At 47.2% G+C, this 24,214-nt stretch overlaps 1 protein-coding gene and 1 long non-coding RNA gene across 2 annotated transcripts; both read right to left on the reverse strand.

Moving 5' to 3' along the window:
- Positions 1-6,535: 6,535 nt before the first annotated feature.
- RAP2C (RAP2C, member of RAS oncogene family) lies at positions 6,536-15,826 on the reverse strand. The gene is made up of 3 exons (XM_064712562.1): positions 15,325-15,826; positions 13,277-13,596; positions 6,536-8,549 (listed from the first exon to the last, which is right to left on the reverse strand). Exons 1-2 carry the CDS (start codon positions 15,595-15,597, stop codon positions 13,318-13,320), a joined length of 552 nt encoding a protein of 183 aa, XP_064568632.1. The 5' UTR covers positions 15,598-15,826; the 3' UTR covers positions 6,536-8,549; positions 13,277-13,317.
- Positions 15,827-17,336: 1,510 nt separating this feature from the next.
- On the reverse strand, positions 17,337-23,854 carry LOC135447595 (uncharacterized). Its single transcript, XR_010440215.1, has 2 exons — positions 22,825-23,854; positions 17,337-21,886 (listed from the first exon to the last, which is right to left on the reverse strand). It is a non-coding gene; the product is annotated as an uncharacterized LOC135447595 (long non-coding RNA).
- Positions 23,855-24,214: the final 360 nt, after the last annotated feature.

A 24,214-nucleotide genomic window follows, 5' to 3' on the forward strand; every position in this document is an offset into this window, starting at 1 on the left:
CCCACCTCATTCCTGCTGCCCTTCCAGGAGCAATGGCTTCACTCTCAGCTGGGCTCTCAGCTTACACACAGTTGCTTTCAACTTTTTATAAAATATACCTCCTAAAAAGTATTTTTAAAAAAAAACACAAGGCCTGAAAAAATTGAGTTTGTTTAGCTTAAAAAGAGAAGAAAGGAACAACAATCACCTGTTTGATGCAGATCCACTCCAGAATGGATCAGCTGTGTTCCCAAGATAAAGAGAAAATGAAGAGTTTGCTAGAAACTGCAGGGAAGATCTGAGTTAGGTTCTAGGAAAGACCCTTAAACTGCGAGGCAGAAAAAACACTGGAGCAGGCTGGAAAAACCAGAGTTGATTTAGACACACCTGTAGGGAACAGCCCAGGTACATGGTCCTTCCTTTAAACCTTTAACAGTGATCATTGTTTTACATTTTCTCCACATTATATCTTGAACGTATCTCAACAGTTAGACCTGACTTGCCATGTCCTGCCCTTCTAAAAACTTCTGCCTCAAAACTGTTATTATATTAAATAAATATAATGACACATTTACATTTTCATCAAATTTTGCTTACCAGTCATCAGCTGGTAATAATCTGACATCAGTGTGCTGAAACTCATTACTCACGAGTAATCACTGGGAAAATGGAAATAATTGCATTTTTTATTTTGTGTTTAGGTGGGGTTCACCATAACCTCCCAACTGCAGGATGAGACTTCTCTGAGCAGCATTTTGATATCAGAAGGTGACGTTATGCAGCAGCACTTTGCCCCAGTCTCACTCAGGGCAAAATTAGTGCCTATTCTCATGCTCAAGGAATCACAGAACTAAAGCAAATCTTATTCATGTGATTATGTTTTTATTTCAGCCTCAGCAGCTAAGGTAAGTGGCTCTTTTTACCTACCTGCAATAACAGTGTAGGAAATCCCAAAATATGCAATAAAAACTCCAAGCACAACTGCAACTCCAGACACCTGAGACAAATTAACCCAAGGTGCAAAACATTCTTTGGAGTCCCGAAGCCCTGAAACCTGAATTTGTTTCCATTTCTGTTCTGTTTTCAGCCTGTGTTTGGCCGCCAGGGCCGGAGCACCGCCCTGCTCTGACCATCCAGGAGGAGCCACTCGCTGCCTCCACGCTCCCTCTCGTGGTGTTGGTGGTGCCCCACAACAGGCACAGAGAGAACTCGGTGTGCAGGGATGAGCAGGTCACTCCTGCAATCACATTTTCCAGCGTGCACCCATGGCCGTTGCTGACCTTTCCTCCTTTTCCAGATTTTTATGTTATGTAAAAACTATTACCAGGAGTGCAGAAGGCAGCTTGCTGTGAGGAAATACAAATGACAGCACAAGCTGTGTAAGAAACTAAATACTGCCCTGACTTTGGTGATACCCAGAGCACTTTATCTCATTTCTGATATGCCAGTTGCACTGTGTTGTTGGCACAGCTATATAAAAAGCACTCTGTGATGTTTAATTCAAACAGGTCACTTCAAAGACATGAGAAAGCAATTTATGCAGCAAGAGAAAGCCTCTTAAATGTATTGAATCAAAGGGGCACTGATGCCTCCAAGGACCTGGGCATTGCACAGCATTCAGTGATTTCCACCTGGGGAGGGGCACCTCCCCACACGTGTGAGCAGTGCACAGCACAGGGCTGGTACCTTTATTTTTTGCTGTCCTTTATTTTTTCACACGTTGCTGGGCCACTTGCTGAGCATCAGGAAGGATCCTAAAGTCAATGGCTTCATGTGAGGAAGCTGCCAAATGGAGTCTGCAGTGCCAGGTGAATCCTAGTGGGAAGGACAGAGTTCTAAGGAACTATACTGCTTATTTTCATGGCAGATGTGGTTTCCTTCTTGGCTCTGGTTGAGTAAGCCTTGATTACTCCTAGACAAAGAAATGCACATGTTCTCCAGTACCTCCTGGCCAATGGATCAGACCCATTCCAACACATGGATCTTCATCCTGAGTTTTATTAACACTTCCCTCCCAGGTAGCCCCTCTACCTCCACTCCTTTTTTTCCTTTTATTCTTTCCCAAAACACCCTTATCACACTTCAGTCCTACCAGGGCTCACCAGATTCCAGCAATACAGCTCACAGCAGAGGGGAAGGGTGTCAAAGCCACTCTTCACAGCAGGCAGAGGAGGAGAACAGAGCAGCACCCACCTGAAGCTGGGAGCTTGGTACTTTTGTAGTGATCAAAAGTGATCCCCACTCCATGGCTTCTCTTCCAGGGCCTTCTGGCAGGTGGTGGCAGCTACAAGACAGACATATTTCCAAAACCAGGAAACATTCCTACATTGTGACTGTCCCGGGGTCTCAGGGGTACATTCACAAAACCTTTCCAGATTATTAAAGTGGGCCCCAAGAGGGAGCCCTTTGGATGATCCTGTGCTGACAACTACTTCAGAGACAGCTGAAAGGAAAGGAATGCAGCTGGATACCCAAGCACTTCTAACCACAGCCTGATAATGGGCAGGCCCTGCAGCGAAAACCTTTCTTCTAACCTATTAAAACATCTGCATTACTGAGATTAGACCCAGAGCATTTGGCAAGGCTGTGCTAATTCCTGGAACAACAAATGGAAAATAATGACAAGATCAGTAATGTGACTGCAGTCCCTGCAAGGGACTTCAGAGCCCCCACGTGCCAGCCCAACACACAGAGGCAGGAGCTGCACTCACCTCACACACCCCTTCCTCCAGCAGAGAGGATACATATTCCAATATCATCTTAGAAAATCCCTCACCACCCCACAGAGCTGCAACTTACATGGGCTCTGTGAGCAGCTTTCTCTCTTTTCCAACATAGATCAGCTTTCTGAAAATTCAGTTAAATTCTTCTTGTTTTCCCACAGAAGCCAAGCTGTTAGAGTTTACAAAATCATTATTAATTTGAAGGGGTATAAGATCTGTCCCAGCATTAGGATGAATCCCAAGCTGACAACTGCTCATCTTATCTTGCCAGTTCCCAAAAAGACAAGTAGCCCTTCAGGAATGTCACACACAGCAAGTGTATTTTCTCTTTTCTGGGCTGACCAAATAATTTAAACATTATGTCAAGGTAGATGTTCTAAGGACATAAAACTGTATGAACTAGTCAGCCTAGAGACAGGAGAAAAACAATTTCTGGAAAAGCCAGATATTTCCCAGAAAACTGATTGTTTGCTTTACTGAGTTACACTTACAAACCAATTAAAGCTTTTAGTAGAAGCATGAGCCTTAAGACAGAACAAGTTACATTGCAGTCTCACAAATGTATGAAATATGAATCCTTTTCATAAGTCTGAGAATTTTTCAACTTTGTTATTTAAGTTCTAGTCCACTTATTTATTTACATGCAAGAAGTCCAATTTCAAAATTATTCGACAATGCTGGTGCATCTGATTCCAAGCAAGTCCAAGCACCTCCACATCTCTAACACACCCTTGCCAATATGCCCCCAGGAGGGAAGTACTATAGTTCTGATTTTTCTTCCCAGGAAAGAACAATTGAGGTCACCCCATAACTGGCAGTGTCACTGAGTCTCAAATCCCACACAAGCGTGATCACTGGAATTGTGCTCAGGAGGAAGTCAGGCACTGCTAAGAGAGCTCACAGCACACTCAGACTGAACCAGCAGAACAGCAAGGAGCACAGACATGCCACAAACCAAACAAGCACTAAAACCTCCCTGTGAGTGAATATTTCACAGGTTCCTACAACATGAGAGACTCTTTCCCATCAATTATTGCAGCTACTGCTCCAGAGCCTTGGGAGGGACTTGAAGAAAACTCTTTTGAAGGAGAGCACCAGCGGCAAGGAAGCTGATTCCATAGTAAATGCATTGTTTGCACAGAGAACAAGTTTCATCCCCCACAATCCTGCCATCAGCAGGGTCACTGCCAGCCCAGCTCAGCGCTGCCCTCAGCAGCACCAGCACACTGCTGCCAGCAGGACATCACCCCTGCACCGAGCTCAGAGCCCTCCTTCTCTGCCCCTCACAGCTGCAAGGAGCAGGCAGAGATAAAAGTGGCTATGTAAAACACCCCAAACCCACATTATTTCACTTTCAGAGAGCAGAACATCGGGCCACGTCATCTCCTGACAGAGCGCCCGCAGCGCCGGGAGCCGCTTGCGTTTCCTCAGAGAGCTGTGAGTCACCAGCCCCAGCACGGCCTGGGCTGCTGCCTTCCAGCACAGATAACTCACAGGTCACTGTGTACTGCTCTGGAACCCAGATCTCATTTTAATTAAGGCTAGACACTTCCACCTAGTTCCACACTGTAATTACAGCCCAGCCTCCCAGGGCAGATGCCAGCGTGCAGCTCCACACGAGGTGTGGCTGGAGCTCACCCTCCGCCCTGGCAGGGTCCCTGTGCCAGTGTGGGGTTCCTGTGGCTGTGGGGTTCCTGTGGCTGCACCCCTGCACACCCAGCTGGGCTGCAGGGCCCAGCTCTGCCCTGGGCAGACACAGCTACGTGCCACCCGTGCTGGCTGGGGGAGCAGGGTGGGGACCGACTGGTGCTGCAGTTGGCTCCTGCTCTCTGATGACATCCCTGTCCTCTGGCTGCACAGGACATTGCAGGCACCTGTAGAGCAAGACCTGGTAGACCAAAGAAAAAGCTGCCATGAAATACCACATGAACAGCCCCAAAACCAGACAGAAAAACATGACACTGCCACGCCTATTTAACAAAGGATGCTACACAAGCCTGTGCAGCAGCAACCAAGTTCATTCTCAGCACCAAAGCCTTTTGAAAGATAACAGCTTAAATAACAATCTCATGTCCTTCCTTAAAATCCACAAGTCAGCCTGTATTACACTGTCACCTGGAAGAAAACCAATGGTGTAAATCACAGGAGCTCAACTCACATCACTTCCCAACCTAGAAGTGGAAATAGGAAGCAGCTTCCTTAGTCACACTGAGTGCCATAAGGAATTGGGAGTATTCTTGCTGCTTTCTGACTTCTTTTAAACCACACAAGAAGTCAGACTCACAGAGCAATGAACCCAACCAGTAACATCTCAAAGCAGACAGATCCTAAAGTGTCAGCTCCCACCCTCAGTGACAATAATGAGAACAGGGCAGGCTTCACTCTCACATCTCAGCTAGCTTAGGGAAGCAGACAGCTCACATAAAATCACTTAGAAGCACACCCTGCTCTTCTTTATCATTTTCCTCTCAAGATGGAAACTACTTCTCTATTGCAGCAGAGGAAGTGTGAGCAGGAAGAACAGCACAGAAACCTACCTACAAGATAAGGCTAATGCTGCTTCAGCTGGAGGAGGGGTGGTGAGCAGGCTACGTGGTTTTGCCTGCTGACACAGTGCTAAGGACTGAAGGTACCAAGGTATCAACTTTTTCTGAACTTGAAATCACATTTTCCATTAATGCACAGCTTTAGTTACAAATGCAGTACCAAAGGTCAGTGCCAAGACTGTATGTCCTGAGGAAGATGCACTTTTTGTTACAGGGCCCAGATGACAATCATTGACTTGGCAAATTCAGGGCTTTTACTGAGCATTTAAGATAATTGTTATCAAATAGCTTTGGGCACTTTGGTTTTCTGGAAAAATCTTGTGCCTCTCCTGTGGCAGAGCTCCAGGAGCACTCACTCTGCCAGGGTGGTGGGAAGATGTCAGCTCTGGCTGGAGGGCAGCTACAGACACTGCAAGGTGATGTCAGGACCTGTGGCCATCTCCACACACATAAAGCCTGCATGGAAACAAGAACGTCACAGACTCACACAAGACAAACACAGATTTCTTTTGAGCAAAGTTGCACCACACTGGCCTGTGAGGGAGCTGCTCTGAACTGGCCCCCAGCTCAGGGAGTGCCTGCCTTGCACAGGAAGATGCTGCACAGCCCTTGCTCCCCTTCCCTCCCCTCTGAGCTTTACACCCAGCTGGGGCACAGCTGTACACCCTGCTCCCCCACAGCAGGACTCACTCAAGACGATTCAGATGTGGTTACTGCATTTAGAATAAAACCAGGACCTCAAAAATAACCCACAAAATAAAAAGAAGCAGCAGCTTGTCAGTTCAGCCCACCCCAAAAGAAACTGAACACAGACTACTCACCCCAGTTTGGTAATACAGGTATCTATTTTATTAAAAAAGTTACAAACAGGTGGACTGTAGGGTTGTCTTACAAAATGACAAGAATGAATTCTACTGGAAAAAACTTTTTACAAAGCATTATAGGTAATTGTTCCATTTTTGCACTTGTTATTCCAGATTTCACCTATCACTGATAAAGATACAGTACATTAGATACAAGATGTTAGGTTACATTTTTATTTGTAGAGCCCTACTGCAGTGATTTGAACAACTCCTAAACAGATGCCATAGTAAAGACAATACATATTGCATTTATTATTAGCCTCTTACTCTAATAAGCAACTTCACATGCAAACTATTGAGGAAGCCTAAACAAACTTTTGGTCCCTTTTTCCCCCCAAAGTGTGCTGAAGAAACCATCTCTCATTTTCCCAGTCCTGTCACTCTAAGCTAGTTCAAGTTTAAGGTTTTTTTTCATTTGTTTGTCTTTTTGTGTTTTTTTTTTCTTTTTTTCTTTTTTTGCTGAGGTCAATGAAAATGAACACTGCTTTGAAAACTACCCATAGGAATGAACCACTGATCAATATCAACCAACTTTTTCCTTCTTAGACAAAGGAAAACTAGGATCTTTATGAATTACTTTCATATCCTATTACTTCCTTACAACCTACCAAAATGATCAACAACCATCACTTAAAAAAAAAGTCTAGCTTGAATACAAGGTTTGGTTTAATTCTGATATTAAAGTGCAAACCTAAGTATTAGCCTCAGCCTGTTTATAAAGTTTGTACAAACAGGAAAAAAAAATTTCAAGTAACCCCACAGAAAAAGAATCAGGTGTTTTAATAACCAGGCAGAAATCCTGTCCTCTTCTTTTCAGGATTCAAATTCAACACTGAATGTAGACACAATCTTTATTTCTGCTAATATTGTCAAGTCAGCCTGCATTATTACCAATAAAACACATTAATATTGAGATACTGTACCGGTGATCTTTTATTGTTTTAAATGCCATCATCCACAATACAATTTGTGAGTTTTCAACTGCTTAACCTCATATATCCATCACTGCTTTTACTGGAGCTTTTCTCATAGATATTTAACTATTACAGGGAAAGAATGTACACTTCTAGAAGCATGTTCAAATGACTAAAGCTGGGCTCCTAAAAACCTAGAACTTTGGTGCAGTAGGTGAGCTGCAGTTATTAAATTTCTGCAAAAAAAATTACACATTTTAAACCACTGCTAGAAAAAGCTCTCATGTATGCAACACGTTAATAGAGGTGAACAAAAAGATTTCGTCTGTTCTTTGTACATTTCATTCTGCTCTTTATACCTGTGTTATTGTTAAAATTTTCAAGTATTCAGAGAAAATGTTGATCAGGTAAACAATAAGGAAGGCAATGGCTGTTTAAAGCACGCTTGCAGTTAGTATCACTGAAACCTGGTGCTTTTCCCCTTGTTACACCAACTTGTCTCTAATATTAAACTTGTTTATTGGGGAAAAAAAACCAAACTAAAAAGCAATTTGTGACAGTGCAAGAAAAATTTTAACAAATATTGCTTTAAAATATTATTCAGAAAGACAAATATTAGAAACTATAAAATGTAAAGTGATCTTATTTGCATTAGATTTACATATGCAGAGGTCTACTAGATGTCTCTTACTGTGCCAGGCAAAGCTGAGCTGACAGAGGAGGCATAGAGCCCATTTTGAAGGATACATTATCCCTTTTCAAAGGCATAGAGAAGCAATTTGTAAACAAACAAGTTTAGAAACTCAGTAGAAGGAAAAGTGTGCTGCTGTTTTTCAATGCTACAATTGTCATTTTCATTTAAGAAACTCGAGATTGCCAGAAACATCAGCTGGAGACTTTCTATGCCATTCCAAGTAATCCCTACTGTCAAACCAGACCAGTTGCAAACACATTGTCACAGCTGCATTTGCCAAGAAAAGGGATACTACATCCACACAGGGTGCCTTCAGTATCTTTCCATGACACTGTCACACGTAAACAAAAAGTTTCAAAGAATGACCAACTACATTGTAGGAGAAAACCTTGCAAATAGAAATAAGCACTGATGCGAGGTAATATACAGAAGTAACCATTTGTTTAAGGCTCAACTTATTCTCCATTAAAACTCTCTTCTTTTAAAAGGCATTGAGTAGGTAATACTGAGTTTAAGTATTTAATAAATACAAATTCAGAATTGATTAAAGAAATCAATTAAAATATTAAAAATGAACTCTTGCATATTAGCCATTATATGAACTTAGAAAGCTATAAAAGGACTGATAGATAAAGAACAGATTTTAAAACTTATGGTAAACATGCTAAGCATTCTGATTAAGGTGTGTGGATCCTGGAGGCCACCAACCTTATGCACTTAGATGTATGGCAATGTGCTGTAATAGAGACAGGTTTACCAAGGCTCAGCTCTGCAACCTGGGCTGAAAGTTCTCCAAAGCAGCATCTGTGCAAGTTTCCTCTGAGTTTTATCTGCAATTTAAACAAACAAACAAAAAAAACCTAATGAAAGCCAGATTCAATACATATCCAAAGTGAACAGGGCTCCTCCCCAGCCTGGAATGGCCAGTTTTCCATCCTGAGCTCCAAAGCACTGCTTTCCACAGCAGCATTCCCAAAGGCTCCATTATTAACTCTGGTAATATAAGAGGCAAGCAGGTAACGACCTATTGCTATTCACTTTGTAACAGCTGCTGCTGTGGGATAGGAAATTGCATCTAAAGATCTGAAAAAGCCAGGAAATTTAAGTTCTCTTGTACAGATGCACCAATGCAGGACCCAGGGGATGTGTAATACCCAGTAACACACAGCAAGGGCCTTGAGCACAAGTTCTGGGAACAGGCAGATGAGCCAGCTCAGTCAGTTTTGGCACTTGTGCTCTCAGCAATCAGACCCTCTAAATGACTCCAAAAAAAGCCCCTTAGCATTCAGACAGCCTCAGCAGGGAGAGATGTACACCACCATCCTCAATCAAGCACACCAACATGTTATCAATGTGATCAAACCATCTTTGCATTTGAGATAACTTGTAACTCCCAGGATTTATCTGCAGAGATATCCTAAAGGCTCAGGTGAAGCTGTAGAAACCTGTCATATGCATGTGCATGCACTTCACTCTAGCTTGATCTATGACTTTTCAGGGATTTTGAAGAGATTTCTCAATTCCTCAATTTCTCCAAATGAGTCAGGACCTTGTGTTTCCTACTGCATCATTTCTTTCCAGCTGTTGGTTTGCTCTCAGCTAACAGCCTGTCTGACATGGCCAGGGCTCCCTTTCTTGCCTAGCTGGCAGCAGGAGCAGCACTGCTGCCCTGACAGGAGCCAACAGCAAGGTTTTTCTTGCTGGTTTGTAGTTTTCCAACTAACAGCAATTCTCTCTCAATCTGGTGAGATCACTCCCACCCCACACACTGTTGCTGGTACACAAGTTTTAGACAGAGTCCTTGTAGAGTCAGAAGCAGCAAACCAACCTTTAGTTTCCAATGGGGATGGATTAGACCTGCCTAACAGATGTTTTATCTTTGCTTAGAGCACAGAAGAGGCCAATCACTTACAGTGTAGCTCCTCATCCTATCAGAGTCAGATCCACCCCAAAAACTTCATCTAAACCCAGCAAAGAATTGCTGGGAGTAGTAAGAACAGAAAAATGAATGAATGGTGTTTTCCTCCACACGCCCTTCAGCATTCTTGCATTTGCAGGTTAGGGACATCCCAGTTCAGATTTGTCATCTTTCCATTTGTGTTTAGCTACTAAAATTAACACTACAGGATACCTCATCTGGCTTCATTTGCCTGTGATATTTTACACCACTCTCTGCTCTATTCTGTGAGCAGGCAGGAGAGAAGGGGAAGTTGGACAATATACTGTCATAAATGTGTCTGTGTCATTTATGATACCACACAGACCAGAACAGAGTACAATTTCAGTTTTTATTCCAAGAGTATTCTTCTTCCTTCAGCCTTGCTCATACCAGTTACTCATGAACACAGGGGACAGAAACCAGAATCAGTCTTTCATCCCCACCTTTAAGGTGTTACCAATCCTATTAGAAAGACTTTAGTGCACAAGCACTGTACCAGGTACCATACTTTAAAGAAGATTCAAAATACAAAACAGTGTCACACTGAAAACTCAAGGAGCAAGGAACACAAAGCAGGTTCTGGAATTCTCCCATTTCTGAATACAAGAGCAAAACCACAGAAGACCACTGCAGAAACACAAAAGAGGAGGTGGGAAACAGGATGTGAGAACAACACACACTTTTAAAAGGAACTAAGGGTTATCCTGACTAGGCAGTTATGTTCCATCCTCCATCTCAGCCAAGGCAGCTGACTGGAACAACAGTTTAGCAAATGCTTCTCAAAAGTGTCATGAAAGAGCCTACACATCACAGCTGACAGACAGGCAGAAGCATCAGCACCACAAAGGGCTCAGGGTAAGTGATACCTGAGAGTTAAAACTGACCCTGGAACAGCCTCGGGCAAAGCTCAGCTCAGAAAATAAACCCAGCCCCACCCCTCTGGTGCCCTCCTGGCACCAGAGCTGCAGGAACACAAACTCTTGTATGTACTGCTCTGTGAGCTGACACACCCAAAACTCCTCCTGGACACAGCCAGGTTGCAGAACTCAGAGATGATGATGATGATGATCCCAGGACACAGCTGTAGTTGAAACCCACAGATTTTCAGACAGGTGGTTCTACCTCAGTTGCAATTTACCTAGGAGGGGTCACTCCTAAAGCAGAGGTCTGACAAGCAGCAATTGTTTCCTGGATCACAGATAAGCAGGATTACAAAGCTGATTAGAGCTATCACCAGACACCATCAGCACCTCTCCTACCAGAGCACATCAGACAGAAATTATCAAGCAGCAAAGGCTTACGATAAAGTTAATGAGATCCTACATTCCACTCAAAGAACAAGGATAGAGTGGGAGCCAGGAAAGGAAAGTACCCCAAAAGTGTTAGTCTGAACTGAAATATACAGAGCATGAAGCCTGTGAAAATCCAGAATGAGTAATAAAAGTTCCAGACGTGGTGAGAACTGGAGTGAAGAGGAAATGGATCAGGAAGGAAAGACTTGTTTGGCACAGGTGATGAGACTACACCAGGCAGAGACAGCACCCCCAGAAGCAAGGAAGCAGTTTGCTGCTAAAGGCTCAGGGTGATTGTCTAAGCCAGGCAGAAGGAAGGAGAGGAAATCTCTGTCACAAAAGCTTAGATCCCCTGTCTCAAGACCTCACAAAGACATAAGAATACAGGTGTTTCTTCTGAAGCAAGAACATGTTTAGGAAGCCACCAAATCTAGGTAAAAGTTATCATTCAAAGGAATAACATGTGGCCCTGCCCCTTCTTCCATTTCACCTTTAAGATTAAATGTGCTACTTAGTGCTAAATCCAGAAACAGACCGGTTACAAAGCCTCCCTTAGAACAATCAATTCCAGAACTCTAAATTTCAAGGATGAAAGGCCTGAATTTGTCAGAGTTTAAGACAGTAACCTGCACAAAAAAAAAACATTAGTAACCCAGGGGATTGCCATATCCTTTGGCATGATACTTCTAGTCCACATAATCTTATTTGTGAAGCTGCCTTAGAAATAGCTGCACCATTGCATTACTATACACAATTCAGGATATTACCCCTGCAGCACTCAATTAAAAAAAAGGCAGTAATTTCTTAGATTCATTTCTTCCTAGAACTCCATGGACTCTGCAGGTGTGATTAATGTACAATGAAAAACTTTATTTGTATTTTCCTCTGCTCCAAAACAAGCTCACTCACCTTTCAACAAGCAAATCTCAAATTTACACCTCTTACACAGTGACAGCAGCCCTTCCTAATTTCACAGAACTGGAGATAAAAACATCATGTATTATCTGTAGCATGACAGTGCTAGGGCCAGGAGCACCTAAAATTTGATATTTACAAAGCACTTGATAACAATCTCAAAGAGAAGCTTTGAGACTTCACTCTGACCTTGTACTCAAGATTAAAGAGGATACATGGTCCAAAGCTTCCAGTAATAACCTATTTTCCCCTCTTGTCACTCAGACACAAAAAGCTCCTTTGAGTTAAGCAAGTTACTACCATGGCAGTGGAGGGTGAGCCTCCAGCAGTGCAGCTGTCAGGAGGGGCAGTTCCTTCCCCTGAGTTTCCACATCCTCCCTCATTCCTGCACTTGCTCTCAGAGATCACGAGTTGTTTGTGAAGGTCCAACAGACAACTGCAGGTCTGAGGGCCCAGCTGGCTGCACCCAGAGCACACCAAGGGTGCTCTGCAGGCAATGGATCTGAGCCAGAGGTGAAACGAGACCTGCAACAGCTACAGGGGAAACAGGAGTGGGGAGGGTTCAGAACCACCTCATGGGAATGCACACTGGGGAGGGACAGACCCATGCACAGTGAGGAGGAAAAAGGTGATGAAAAAGACCAAACATGTGAAAGGCCAAAGGCTGCTGTCCTGGAGGGAAAAAAAATGAAAATTTAAACCAACACCTGACACAGGGGAAGCCTTACAGAGAGCCCTCTGAACACTGGACTCTCATCATACCTCTTGTGAGTCACTGGGAAAGGAGTTGTGCATTGGGAAGCCATTTTACAGTGTGTTCTCTGCTCTGGAGATTTGAGATGAAGAGCACTTGGTGCACGCCCTTGACTATTACATGTGGGCTTTGAGCCACTTCTCACCACTCAGGGTGGTTCTCTTGCAAGAGAAACTTATCCCACTGATAAGGCAGAAGGTACTGTCAGTTTCTGTACTACACAACTTTATTTCTTTTAAACAAGCTCAAAGTCTTCTCAGCAAAACTACTGGGAAACTTGGTCACAATAATCCCATTGAACTCCAAGGTAACTCCCATTACTGGAAAATAATTCAGATACCAGCTACAAGAACAAACCCACTGCAACATCACAAAGCACTTATGCAGAATAACACAGCATCAAATACAGCACTGACAGTCAAAATAGGTGCAGATGAGATCATTCACTTTGTGTCATTGTAAAATTACTGCAAGCAAATGCAGCATTCCCTGACTAACCCTGCTGAGGTAACACGAGAAGTCCATTTGACTCCACCATGTGCACAAGTTCCCATCTCTTTTGGAGGAAGGCTGTCTCACTTCAGACTCCCTGTCCCTTTATCTCTTACTGAAACACCACGCTTAGGTACCTCACTTAGTTATGACTGTTCCACCAACCTGCTCTGTATGGCCATGGTTGAGGTTTTTCATAATCTCTCTCACTGGACGATGCAAGTTGTACAACATTGATCTTGTTTCTCAGGCAGGGAGGCATAGTTCATTTGCCTGACGATCTCAGCAAACAGTTCATCCACCATCGTTTTGCTCTTGGCTGACGTCTCCATGAAGGGACAGCCCCACTCCTGAGCCAGGGCTCTGCCTTCTGCAGACGGGACTTCCCTCTCCGACTCCAGATCCACTTTATTCCCCACCAGGATCAGAGGAACCTTCTCGTATCTCTTCACCCGGACAATCTGGTCCCTCATGGGCTTGATGTCCTGGTCAGACAATCCAGCTGGTTAGTACATGCAAGGGATACATGGAACTGCTACACAACCACTGCAGAAACACATTTAATAACCCTCACGGGCAGCTGAACATTAAAAATGCATCAGAAGACTTTTTAAACTCGTAGTCACGCACCTCTAGAATTCAGAGAAAATTTACTACCTACCACTAAGTTACTTCTTCTTTTCTATAAAAGCATGCACACTTCAGAGAATTTACATGCCTTAACAAACAGCAAGTGACTGCTGTGCTCTCAGCCAGTCTCAGCCAGAGGAGGACACGGCACTGCTGCTCTGAAGGCAGGTTTCAGCTTTCTGAAGTTGTCTCAAGTCTAAGGGCCTGTAACCCTAGCAGGGGCATGCCATTACACAACCATTTAGGAAGTTTGCGCTTAGTTTACAGCTTGAGAAAGCCATCAATTTAAATAAAGCCTTCTCAGTCCTGGAATGCTCAGAATAATTCATTGTGAACACATTTAATCGCATGTAAGTAACCAAATTAGATGTTGTAAAGAGATTTTATTACCTAGAGATGCATTTATTCAAGCCTGAGCCGACACGGGGCGTTTACACTTGAAAGTCTGAGTCAGCCTCCTCTGCCCCCTGAGTGTTTTAAGTTGCTATCAGTACTACAAATTCTTGCATAGTTCTGAGACAAAGCAATCCCAGCGTTTGAAGTTACCACTGTGCAAAGAACTGCAGAGAGGTTTACACCTACAGCCTTCAGAGCAAACACTACAGACAGACGGGAATAATTAAATATTAACAAGGTGGATTACTGCACATCCATTCCTCAAATAATGAGGGCTCGCTGGAACGCAAAAATCAGTGAAAATGAGAGCTGAAGCATCCCAATGCCACTGCTGTTGTTTTCCAAAGATAAGCGTGTCTTCAGCTTGCACAGGGTTGTTTCGAGGCCTCTGCTGAGATAAGGTTTAGCCTTCAGCAGGAGCAAACAGTGGGGGTGTGCAAGGTCTTGCCAAGCAGCTGGAACACACCCAGCTCAGCAGCCCAGCCAAGGCAGGAGCTGCAAATCCCCGCGCTGCACGGAGCGCTGCTAAACTCACTTATTGCCCAAAAACAAAGCCCCGCTTCTACAGGCAGCTTAGACCACTACTAGCTGAGACAGTTTCCTTTTTTTTTTTGAAGAGTTTTAATAGTAGAAATCAAATCCAGATCCACAAACGATCGTGTATAGCTAGCTCTCCTCTCCAGTACTCCACCTACGCTGTGAGAGCATGGAGCTCGTGCTGGACAGGAATATATTTTGGGGGCAGGGAGCGGAAAATAGCAGCTCACTTAACAAGTCACAACTGCAGAACAATGAGACTCTCTTCAAGAGCAACTGCAGAAACATGCCTTTTAGGAAGGAGAGGGGGTTGGAAGGGGAAGTCTCGGGTTTAATATCGAGTGATTTCTTCACAAAGGGGGATTGCCAAGAGATTTCTGTTGGGGAAGTGGGAGCTAGTCATTGTTCTCCAGCTCTGCGTGGGATTTAACAATGGTGGCACCCTGATAAGTACCTGCAAAGCAAGCAGTTTTCCATCAGGAAGCAGGGCTGGTAAACGCGCTTCCAAGCTGGGCATTTACACTTTTGGACTTGGCAGATAAAGCGCTTTCCACGCACACGTGGCTACCCCTAAAACTTCCTCCTCGGCCCAGCGCCTTCCCCGGGGCAGGGCCGGCCCCGGCCGAGGACGGGAACCCGGGCGAGGTTACCTGGAAGGACTGCTGGTTCACCAGGCTGTAGACGAGGATGAATCCCTGCCCGTTCTTGATGTAGAGGTCGCGCATGGAGGCGAACTGCTCGGTGCCCGCCGTGTCCAGGATCTCCAGCACCGAGGGCGACGAGTCCACCTCGATCTCCTTGCGGTAGAAGTCCTCAATGGTGGGGTCGTACTTCTCGATGAAGGTCCCGGTGACAAACTGCACCGTCAGGGCGGACTTCCCCACCCCCCCGCTGCCCAGCACCACCACCTTGTACTCCCGCATCGGGCCCCGCTCGCCGCTCCCCGCCGGGCCCGGGCCTAGGGCAGGCGGCACCGCGGCCCTCGCATAGCCCCGGCCTGCCTCCGGTGAAGGGCGAGGCCCCACTGTTCCCGCGCCGTCCTGGGGGAAGCGAGACCCCCGTCAGCGCCCGGCGCGGCCCCGGCCCCGCTGCGCTCCTTCACCGCCGCGCTCCCGCCATCGCCGCCTCAGCCGCGGGACCCGCCCGCCAGGGCCACCCCCACCCGGAAGGGTTTTGCTGAGGCACCGGAGGCGGCCCCGCCCCGTCGTCACCGCTCACTTCCGGCGTGCTGCGTCACGGCCCGGCCGAGCTGCGCCCGGGGGGGCAGGTTTGAGTGTGACACCGAGGCACCTGTGCTGTGATGGGGGACAGGTTTGAGTGTGGCACCGGGGCACCCGCGCTGTGACGGGGGACCGATTTGCGTGTGGCACCGAGGCATTGTCCCTCTCCGGCCCCCCAACATGGCGGCGCTGACATGGCGGCCGCAGACCCTCAGAGGGCGGCTCTGTGAGCGCCGCGTTGTCCCTCCACGAGCTCCTGCTCGGCACTCGATAACTTGAACAAACTTGAACAAACTCCATAACAAACTCCTCTCAGCCTCCTGCGGGAAGAGACCCGCGGGGGAGGGGTCCCGGGCTGTGACACCGGCGGGTGTCCGGAGTGGGACACCGGCTCCGCGGTTCTTCATCCCTGGCAGCCCGCCGGGCTGGGGACAAAGAGGGTCACCAAGTTGATCACAGGGATGGGGCACCTCTAATATAAGGAAAGGCTGGGAGAATTAGGATTGTTCAGCCTGGAGATGAGAAAGCTTCGGTGTAACCTAATTGCCCCTTCCAGTGCCTGAAGGGAATTTACAGGATAGATTTACAAATATTATAATTTATAATTTATAATTTACAAATACATGTAGTGACAGGAAAGGGACAATGAATGGGCTCAGACTGAGAGTGCAGGTTTAGATTCCATATTAGGAACAAAATCTTTACTGTGGGGATGGCGAGGCCCTAGCCCAGGCTGTGCAGAGAAGCTGTGGCTGCCCCAATCCCTGGAGCGTTCAAGGCCATCCATGGCAGGGCTGAAACCTGATCGCCTTCAAGGGTCCTTCCCAACCCGAACCATTCCGGGATTCAATGAAAGTTGTTACCTTCACCTGCAAGATTGCAGGTCCCGTGCCTTTACACTCCCACAGCTGCCCAAGCCTCACTGCCCCACGCTTTTCCCCGTTCCGTGAAAATCCCCCCAGAAACGGCCGGAGATTCCCGGCTGGGCTGGGCTGGGCCGGGCTCGGGGCGCTGGGCTGGGCTGGGCTCGGAGTCCCACGGCAGTGCTGACAGCAGGTGTCAGCACGGCACCAGAGCCATGCCCGCTTCCCCTCCAGCGAAACTCCCCCTTGTTAAGAGGAAGCAACTAAAAAGAATCAACATCTGTTTTCTCTCTAAAATAAAATTCCCCTAGTCGTTTCAGACCCAACTCGATGATTCCCACCCGTAGAGAAGGTCCCCTCCAATATAACAACGTTTGTTTCTGCTGTTCCCTGCGGACTGCAGAATTTCAGCAGGCACGTGTGAGGTGCTGGATTTGTCCCTGTCCCCTTTGCATCACCTGTTTGATTGCAAGTCCAGGGCAGACACAGCTGCCGCGGTGTGTCCATCCCGGACTTCCAGCAGCCATGGAGAGGTGCCTGGTCAAGGCTAAAACCATCCAAAGGTACTGAGGACGTGACTCTGCTTGTGGCTGTTTTCACAAACAGCTTTATTTTATTCACTTTCTTTCCATAAAGAGAACATGTCCATTATGGGAAAAGGTCAATGAGGACTTTTATCCTCCAGAACAAATCTTACTTAAGTTACACCAAATTTGATTCACTCTTCTTTATTACATGTAAGTAAAAAGCCCTCTCCTTCCTTCACTGTTGCCTCCCGAATTGTGTTGTCAAGTGAATTGCTGGCAGGAGGCAGACGTGCCTGGATGGAAGATTTTCATGTGGCTGGTGAATCAGCTTGAAAATGTAAAAAGGTGAGCATTAAAACAGGCTGCCTCCTACTTTAACCCCATTAGAAATCACGAGTTGTTGCAAAGTACCTTAATGCACTCAGGGTGCTGGGGATAAAGGAAAGCCGCAGTTGCTCCCAGAGGAGCTTCCCATCTAATTTTAACCATGACACAATCGGCGACAGTGACAAATGGGGGGAGGGAGAGAAGGGGCAAGGGAGGATGAGGGTGACAATAATAAGATTACACGGTCACTTAGGTTCATTATGTGCACGTCTTTGTGGCAACGCTGGTCCATTATGTGTGATGGGTGGAGGAATGGCTGCGGGAGAGGAAGGGGCAAAGAGCACAGTGGGAGAGAAGCCAAATATATTTTTGTGCAATTGACTTTAACCAGCAATGTCTGGCTCTTGGGCTGAGGGGAAGTTCAAGCAGGTGGACACAGGATTGGGAAAATGGATTTTTCCCCTCCTCCAGTATTGATTTGGATTGCCAAGATTTATTTCCCAGCTCACATGACTTTATACCTGGGCATAGATGCCTATAGCTGAAAAAAGGGCCTATCCCAAAGTGCACCAGGTTGTTTGTTATCCTTAAGACAAGTCATTCCCTTCATTAAACAGTTTGCACGGCTCTTTCACCACCTTGTGCCCTACCACATATCCTGAGCCACAAAAATAGCTGGTGATGTAAAAGGTTTTGAAAGTCTGCATGGGAAGAGCTGCTTCTGCCATAAAAGGCCAAGCCCTGAGCCAGCCACGCAGGGCACATCCTGCCAACACCACCTCTGCCACTCCCTCGCTATCACCATCCCCTCCCCTGAGGTGTGGCACATCCCGGGTCAAAGGCCTGATTTAATCTCTGCTGCCACTTTCTCCACAGCTCCTGCCAAGGAGAAAGGAGCAGGGCTCAGCCCTCACTGCTGCCCCAGGAGGGTTTGCCCTTTCTCAGCAGAACAACCTTCCCAAATGAGCATCCGGGCAGGGTTCGATTGCTGCCAGAGCAGCTCTGTGCTGTTGATGGACTCAGCTGCTCTATGCGTGCCTGCAGCCAGCAACAATAAAGCAGGCTCTTATTAAATTAACCTGCTAAGACACAGATCCTGCAGGGATGTTCAGGGAACAGACAGATGGCACAAGCAAGGGCCAGGAATAATTGCAAGCCCCATCTCACCAACGTGAGAGATGAATCCTGCCTGGTGCTGCGCCCAGCAGGGAGGTGGGACTGGGAGCAGAACCCTGAGAGGTGACAAAGGAGCCTCTCCAAGCCATGGATGGAGTGAGGAGTCTGGAACGTGTCCTGTGGATGCCAGGGTGGGACTGCAGCACCCCCCAGCAGCCAAAGCCTCCCCACTGCAGGCACGGTGTGGGTGCTGTGTGCCTGCCGCCACCTCTTGTGGGCTGTCCCTGCTGCCATCATCGATCTGCTCTGACTGCCTGTGTCTGCTCGAGCTGCAAACCAGGCTCTCCTCTGCCAGGAGGGCTGCAGCAGCTGCTGAGCCAGGGCAGCAGGGCTAGCCCAGCTTTCACCTCAGTTACCATCTAGCTGGGGACGTCATTTGCGTAAATACATGCAAAACCAGCTTAAGGCCCCGCGTCCTTTCTTCTTTGCCTCTTCCAGAGGTTTTGCTAATCCACTTATTGTGCCTTATGGTGTTCAGCAGGGAAGCTGCAGGGTAGGACCAGCTCCTCAGGGCTCGAATGGCTGCTGGAGCACCGGGGGCTGCTCTCACATGCAGCTCATTCAGGGAGGTCATGTTACACCAGTCACATAAATGCAATGACAGCTTTTGATCTCAGCCCTATCAGGTTCCAGTGAAATGTGTCATAGGGGTTGAATGTGCCCACCTGGCCCAGTCTCCTAATTCTGGGGCTGTTTCAGAACCTGCAGAGATGCTTTTCTTTTTTGCCAGCTTTCCCTGCCAATATAGAGATGACTCAGAGGCAAATCCTGAGGACCTTTCTCAGAAATTTCTGATTTTCTGCCATCCCTCAGCTTTTAGCCATTACTTTAGTTGCAACAAAAGACATGATGGTGCTTTAAAAGAGGTAAAGGACATTACCCAAAGCAATTACCAATTCCAAAGCAGAAGGAGGGCTGCACTGAAATATAATTGATACAACAAGGCGACTATTGGGATTTCTGGGAGAAGCATCTTCTCTGGCTCACAGACATGGTACCAGATCAGCAGCCATTTAGAAGAGCTTGGCCAGGAGCTGATCAGCACCACAGGCAGCCACACTCAGTGCCTGCAGCCCCTCAGCTCCCCACCAGCCCTCTCTCCTGGTTGTCCCCTCTGATGCTGCACCTCCCGCCTGCAGGATGTGAGTGGGTCTCTTGGTCTCTGGGTGGTGATGAGCCACAGCTCCACGTAAGCAGGCCGTGCTGGTGAAGCCAGCAATGTGCTTTCACGGGTCATTCCTCTTCCTATTTTCTCCAGACGTCGAGCTGAGCTCTCTCCTCGTTGCCCTTCACAGTCCAAGCTGCTGTAATCCTTTCTGCAGTGCCTGGAAGCGCCTCCAGCTTTTGCTCTCTGGGTCTGTTGGGCTCACACCGAGCTGCAGCTCCTGGCTCTCAGAGTGGCCTGTCCTGCACACACCCAACACGATGCTAGCACAGCACCCTCTCCTTGGTACCACCTTCCACAAGTTTCTGCAAAGCAGAGCAGGGCTGTCCTCAGATTTGCCTTGGTTAAATCACCAACACATGGGACAGCCTCTTCAGAGAAATACATATACAGACATACATACGTACATATATATATATGTTTTAAAATTTCTAGCCAACAGTAGAGTAAAACTGAAAATACAGCTCCTTAAGGCTGAAAAAGGCAACAGTGAATACATAAACCAAACATGTTGCTTTAAACTCCAAATGAATAGAAAGGAGGGGGAAGGTAAATACCCAGACAAGATATATTTTTAAGATTTGTAAGTATAAAGCAATTTTAAACTGATGTCTTACAGAAAGGTTTCCATTTGCTTTTAGAATTCCACGTGTTTTCCTTTTTTTGTCATATTCCTGCAGCATTTGAAATTCAAATGCTACAGAAATGTGTAACCTTGCTCATGAAATTTGCTGGCCAAATGAAGCAGACAACAATTAATTAGAGTGAAACCTCCTGCTTTACTCCCATTGGTGAGAACAAGAGAGAGAAAATGTAAAATTCAACCCAAATGGGGTATTGAGAAAATACTTTAATATGATGTTGATCTTAATAAGCAAAACCATTTCTTTCCTCCCTCCTTTTTTAGTAAATTGCTTTTCACTTGACAATTTCCTCCCAGAGAAGTGACAAGTATTATTCTGAGTCGTTAATTCCTCCGTGCAGGCTCTGAGCTCATTAAAGCGTGCCGAGTCCCCGGGCGGGCACTGCCAGGTTGTGCGGTGACCTGAGACCAGAGCACCCCTGCCTTGTGCTGTCCCCAGCCCTGGACAGGCAGTGTCACTGAGACACTGAGCTCCTCGTGGCTCCTCAGTGCCTTGGGTGGGTGACACAGGGACATTCCTGTAGGAATACTGGTGGCACTTTCCTTATTGTGCATGGGATGCACAATGTCTGAGCTCTGGCAGCACTCATGGCATGTGGGAGATTCTTCCCAGGTGGGCACTGCCACTGCCACCAAATGCTGTAGGGTGGCACATCCCACTTTATTTTGAGTCATGGAATATCAAATCAGAATATCACAGGCCATCTTCCTGGCATGGCCCTGTTTCCCATGCTGAGGACACTCACTTTCCCATCCAGCTCTTTTCCCCAGCCACACAAACACACCAGCAGAGAGTCCCCGTGCCTGGCACATGTCCCCAGATGGCCACCCTGCACATCTTGGATGAGCTGCCTCCAGAGCTCAGCCTGAGGGCAGAGGGAAAGGCTTTCCATGGCAGTGCAGTGGCAGAACCATGGGCAGTGGGAGCCAGGCAGAGCTTCCCCCCAGGCTGCCTTTGCCAGCAGCCAACAAAGCATTGCAGAGCAGGAGCATGGCGAGCTCATTATGAGACACTTGATCAGCTTCCCTGTCAAGGGAGGCCGATGGGACAAAGCTGTGTGTCCTCCACACCAGAGCCTGTCAGCTCTCCTGGAGAGAACACCTGGCTGCTTGGAGATGATCCAGACACCAGGAAGAGTCTTCATAACACCCTGGAGAGCTGTAGCCTGGATGACATGTGGCATCCATCATCATCATCGTCGTCCAAAGGAGCCAAACCAGCAGACCTCAGAGGCTGACTGCTCCAGGAGCCTGGGAACCAAGGGGTTAAAGTGCTTGGCCAAGGAAAGTCCTGGGAGGAGAAAAGCACCGAAACTGCTTAATTAGAGTATTCAAATTAGATGGGGTTGCAAAGCAGTTAATTTCTCGACTTGAAAAAAACCAAAATTAATATTTGCCAGCCAGGATCAGAAGCAGTGGGAGCAATCGACAGCTTTGCTGGGGCTCCTTGTGCTAAGAGGACTCCAGAGGTCTCTGCCATAATTACCTGCAGTCTTTAGCATTTTGTTCTGCAGTTTATGAACTTGCTTGAGCATTTTGTGGATAAAAGCTGGTGATCCAAACCCCAGCTGTATTTCTGCTTAAAGGAGCAAAGGGCTGCTGCCTGGCATTGCAGTGTGACACTTTGGTGTTTCAAAGAGTTTCTTAATTTGCACAGTCTGGAGAGGATCAAACCAGTGGCTGGTGGAAGCAAACTGTGGCTCTGCCAGGCTGGTGCTCCCTCCCAGCCTCCAGGAACAGGCAGGCACTCCCATCCCTGCAGAGATGGACCAACAAACAGCCCTGCATGGGCTGAGCCAGCACTCACACCGAGGGCTCACTGCCTCACTCATCCACAGCCATGGGCACCTCACTGTCAGCAGCCCCTGAGCGAGTCCAGCCATGCCAGTGCCAGGCAGAGGATTCGCTTCCCTCTGCCTTGTGCCACAGCTCCAATGTGGGAATGTGGACTTGGGATGCTGTGGGGACAGTGCTAGGACACATCCCTTGGTTAGTCCTTATCCACAGTCCTTGTCCTGTGGGCTGACAGCTTTCCTTGCTCTGGTCCATCTGCCTCACCCCTCAGGCTTTTCTCATCTGTTTTTTGCTGGTCAAATCTTTTCCCTAATGTTTAATCCCATGCCAAATTCTTTCCCATCCTCTTAAAATTCTGAAATTCTCTAAATTTTTTTCCTTATCTTGTCTGCATAATTGAGAACCATCTTGAATCCCTGTGTTCAGACTTCATACCTTGTGCTGCCACGATGTTCCAATCACTTAAACATGAGATCTTTGCATATTATTCCTGTGGAGACAAATTTTTGCATGTTCCCTAGAAAGAAAGTCATCCTCCATTAGCAAGTGGTGAATGAGAGGGGATGTCACAGCAGGAGCAGAGGCAGCAGTGGTGAGTCCCACCCTGCCTCAGAGTGGTACTGATGCCTGAGACAAGCTGGGATTTCTTTCCCAGCAATGTCTTTGCTCTTCAATGGCTGTGAGTGAAAGGCTTTGACCCCCTCCATCAGCAGAGCACCAGGTGAGGGCTGGCACACATTCCCTGCCACCCTCCCTCTGGCAATGCAGCTGCCACTGCCCCTGGTGCCACCCACCAAGACTCAGCACAATGGGAAGGGAAGGCAAAAAGCCACTTCCCCCTGCACAGACACATTGCACCAAGAGCAGAGAAAATTGATCTCTGGCTGCTGAGCCTCTCTAGCACTTTGTGTTGCTGAAAGGAGTAATCAAGCCTGGCCCTGGAGAAGGCAAAGACAGAAAGGAAATGAAAGCTTTCCCTGCCTGATGATTTCTCTCTGGGGCTGGGGCCCTCCCTGGGGACCCCAGTGGTGGTTTTGGGAGAGGCTTTTGCTCTGGGGCCTGGAGATCAGCAGCAGATCCACAACAATCCCACAAAATTTTGCTTTTCCTGCTCACACAGCAGCTCTGAGGGAAAGGGGAAGAGGCTGCCAGGGCTCCCAGCTGAGCCCCCAACAAGGGTGCTGCCACATGCACCTACACTGGGCTTGCCCAGGGATGTCACCTGAGCCACAGCACAGCTTCTCTCCTGTCCTTCCTGAGCAGCCATGGGCTGATCCAGGAGCCTGGCTTTCTCCAGGGCCAGGATTGATCCACACTCAGGATCCAAGTGCTGAAGTGACACTCATGAGGCTGAGCAGGGAGAGGAGGCTCCTCACTTGCCCTCAAGCAAGGGTTGAGCTTTGCCCTCCACAAGAGTGTGGGCCATTTGCCACAGCCCATCACCAGAGGCTCAAAATCTCTGTCTAGTACTTGTCGGATCTCAAGATCTCAGTCCTGAGATGCTGAGCCTCCGAGACCACCTTGGGGGGCTTGGGAGTCCTGGAATGTTGCCAGAAGTGTCTGGTGGCTGGACTTTGGTCCTACACAGGAGACGACAAGGATGAGGGCTTCACCGGGGTGAATGGTGAAGGGATCAGGTAATTAGAGGGTGAGACACAGGGTTTAAGATTTATGTACAGGGGGGTTTAGAGGAGTAAGATGGAGGAATTGGGGTGTGTCCTGTCCTTCTTCTTCTTCCTCTTCTCCTCCATCTTCTTTGGCCACGGTGGCACCTTTGGATTGGTTATTACTGAGAGTACACCGAGTTATAAGAATAGATGGTATT

This window comes from Zonotrichia leucophrys, chromosome 4A (genome assembly GCF_028769735.1).
Source record: "Zonotrichia leucophrys gambelii isolate GWCS_2022_RI chromosome 4A, RI_Zleu_2.0, whole genome shotgun sequence".
NCBI classification, from domain to species: Eukaryota; Metazoa; Chordata; class Aves; order Passeriformes; family Passerellidae; genus Zonotrichia; species Zonotrichia leucophrys.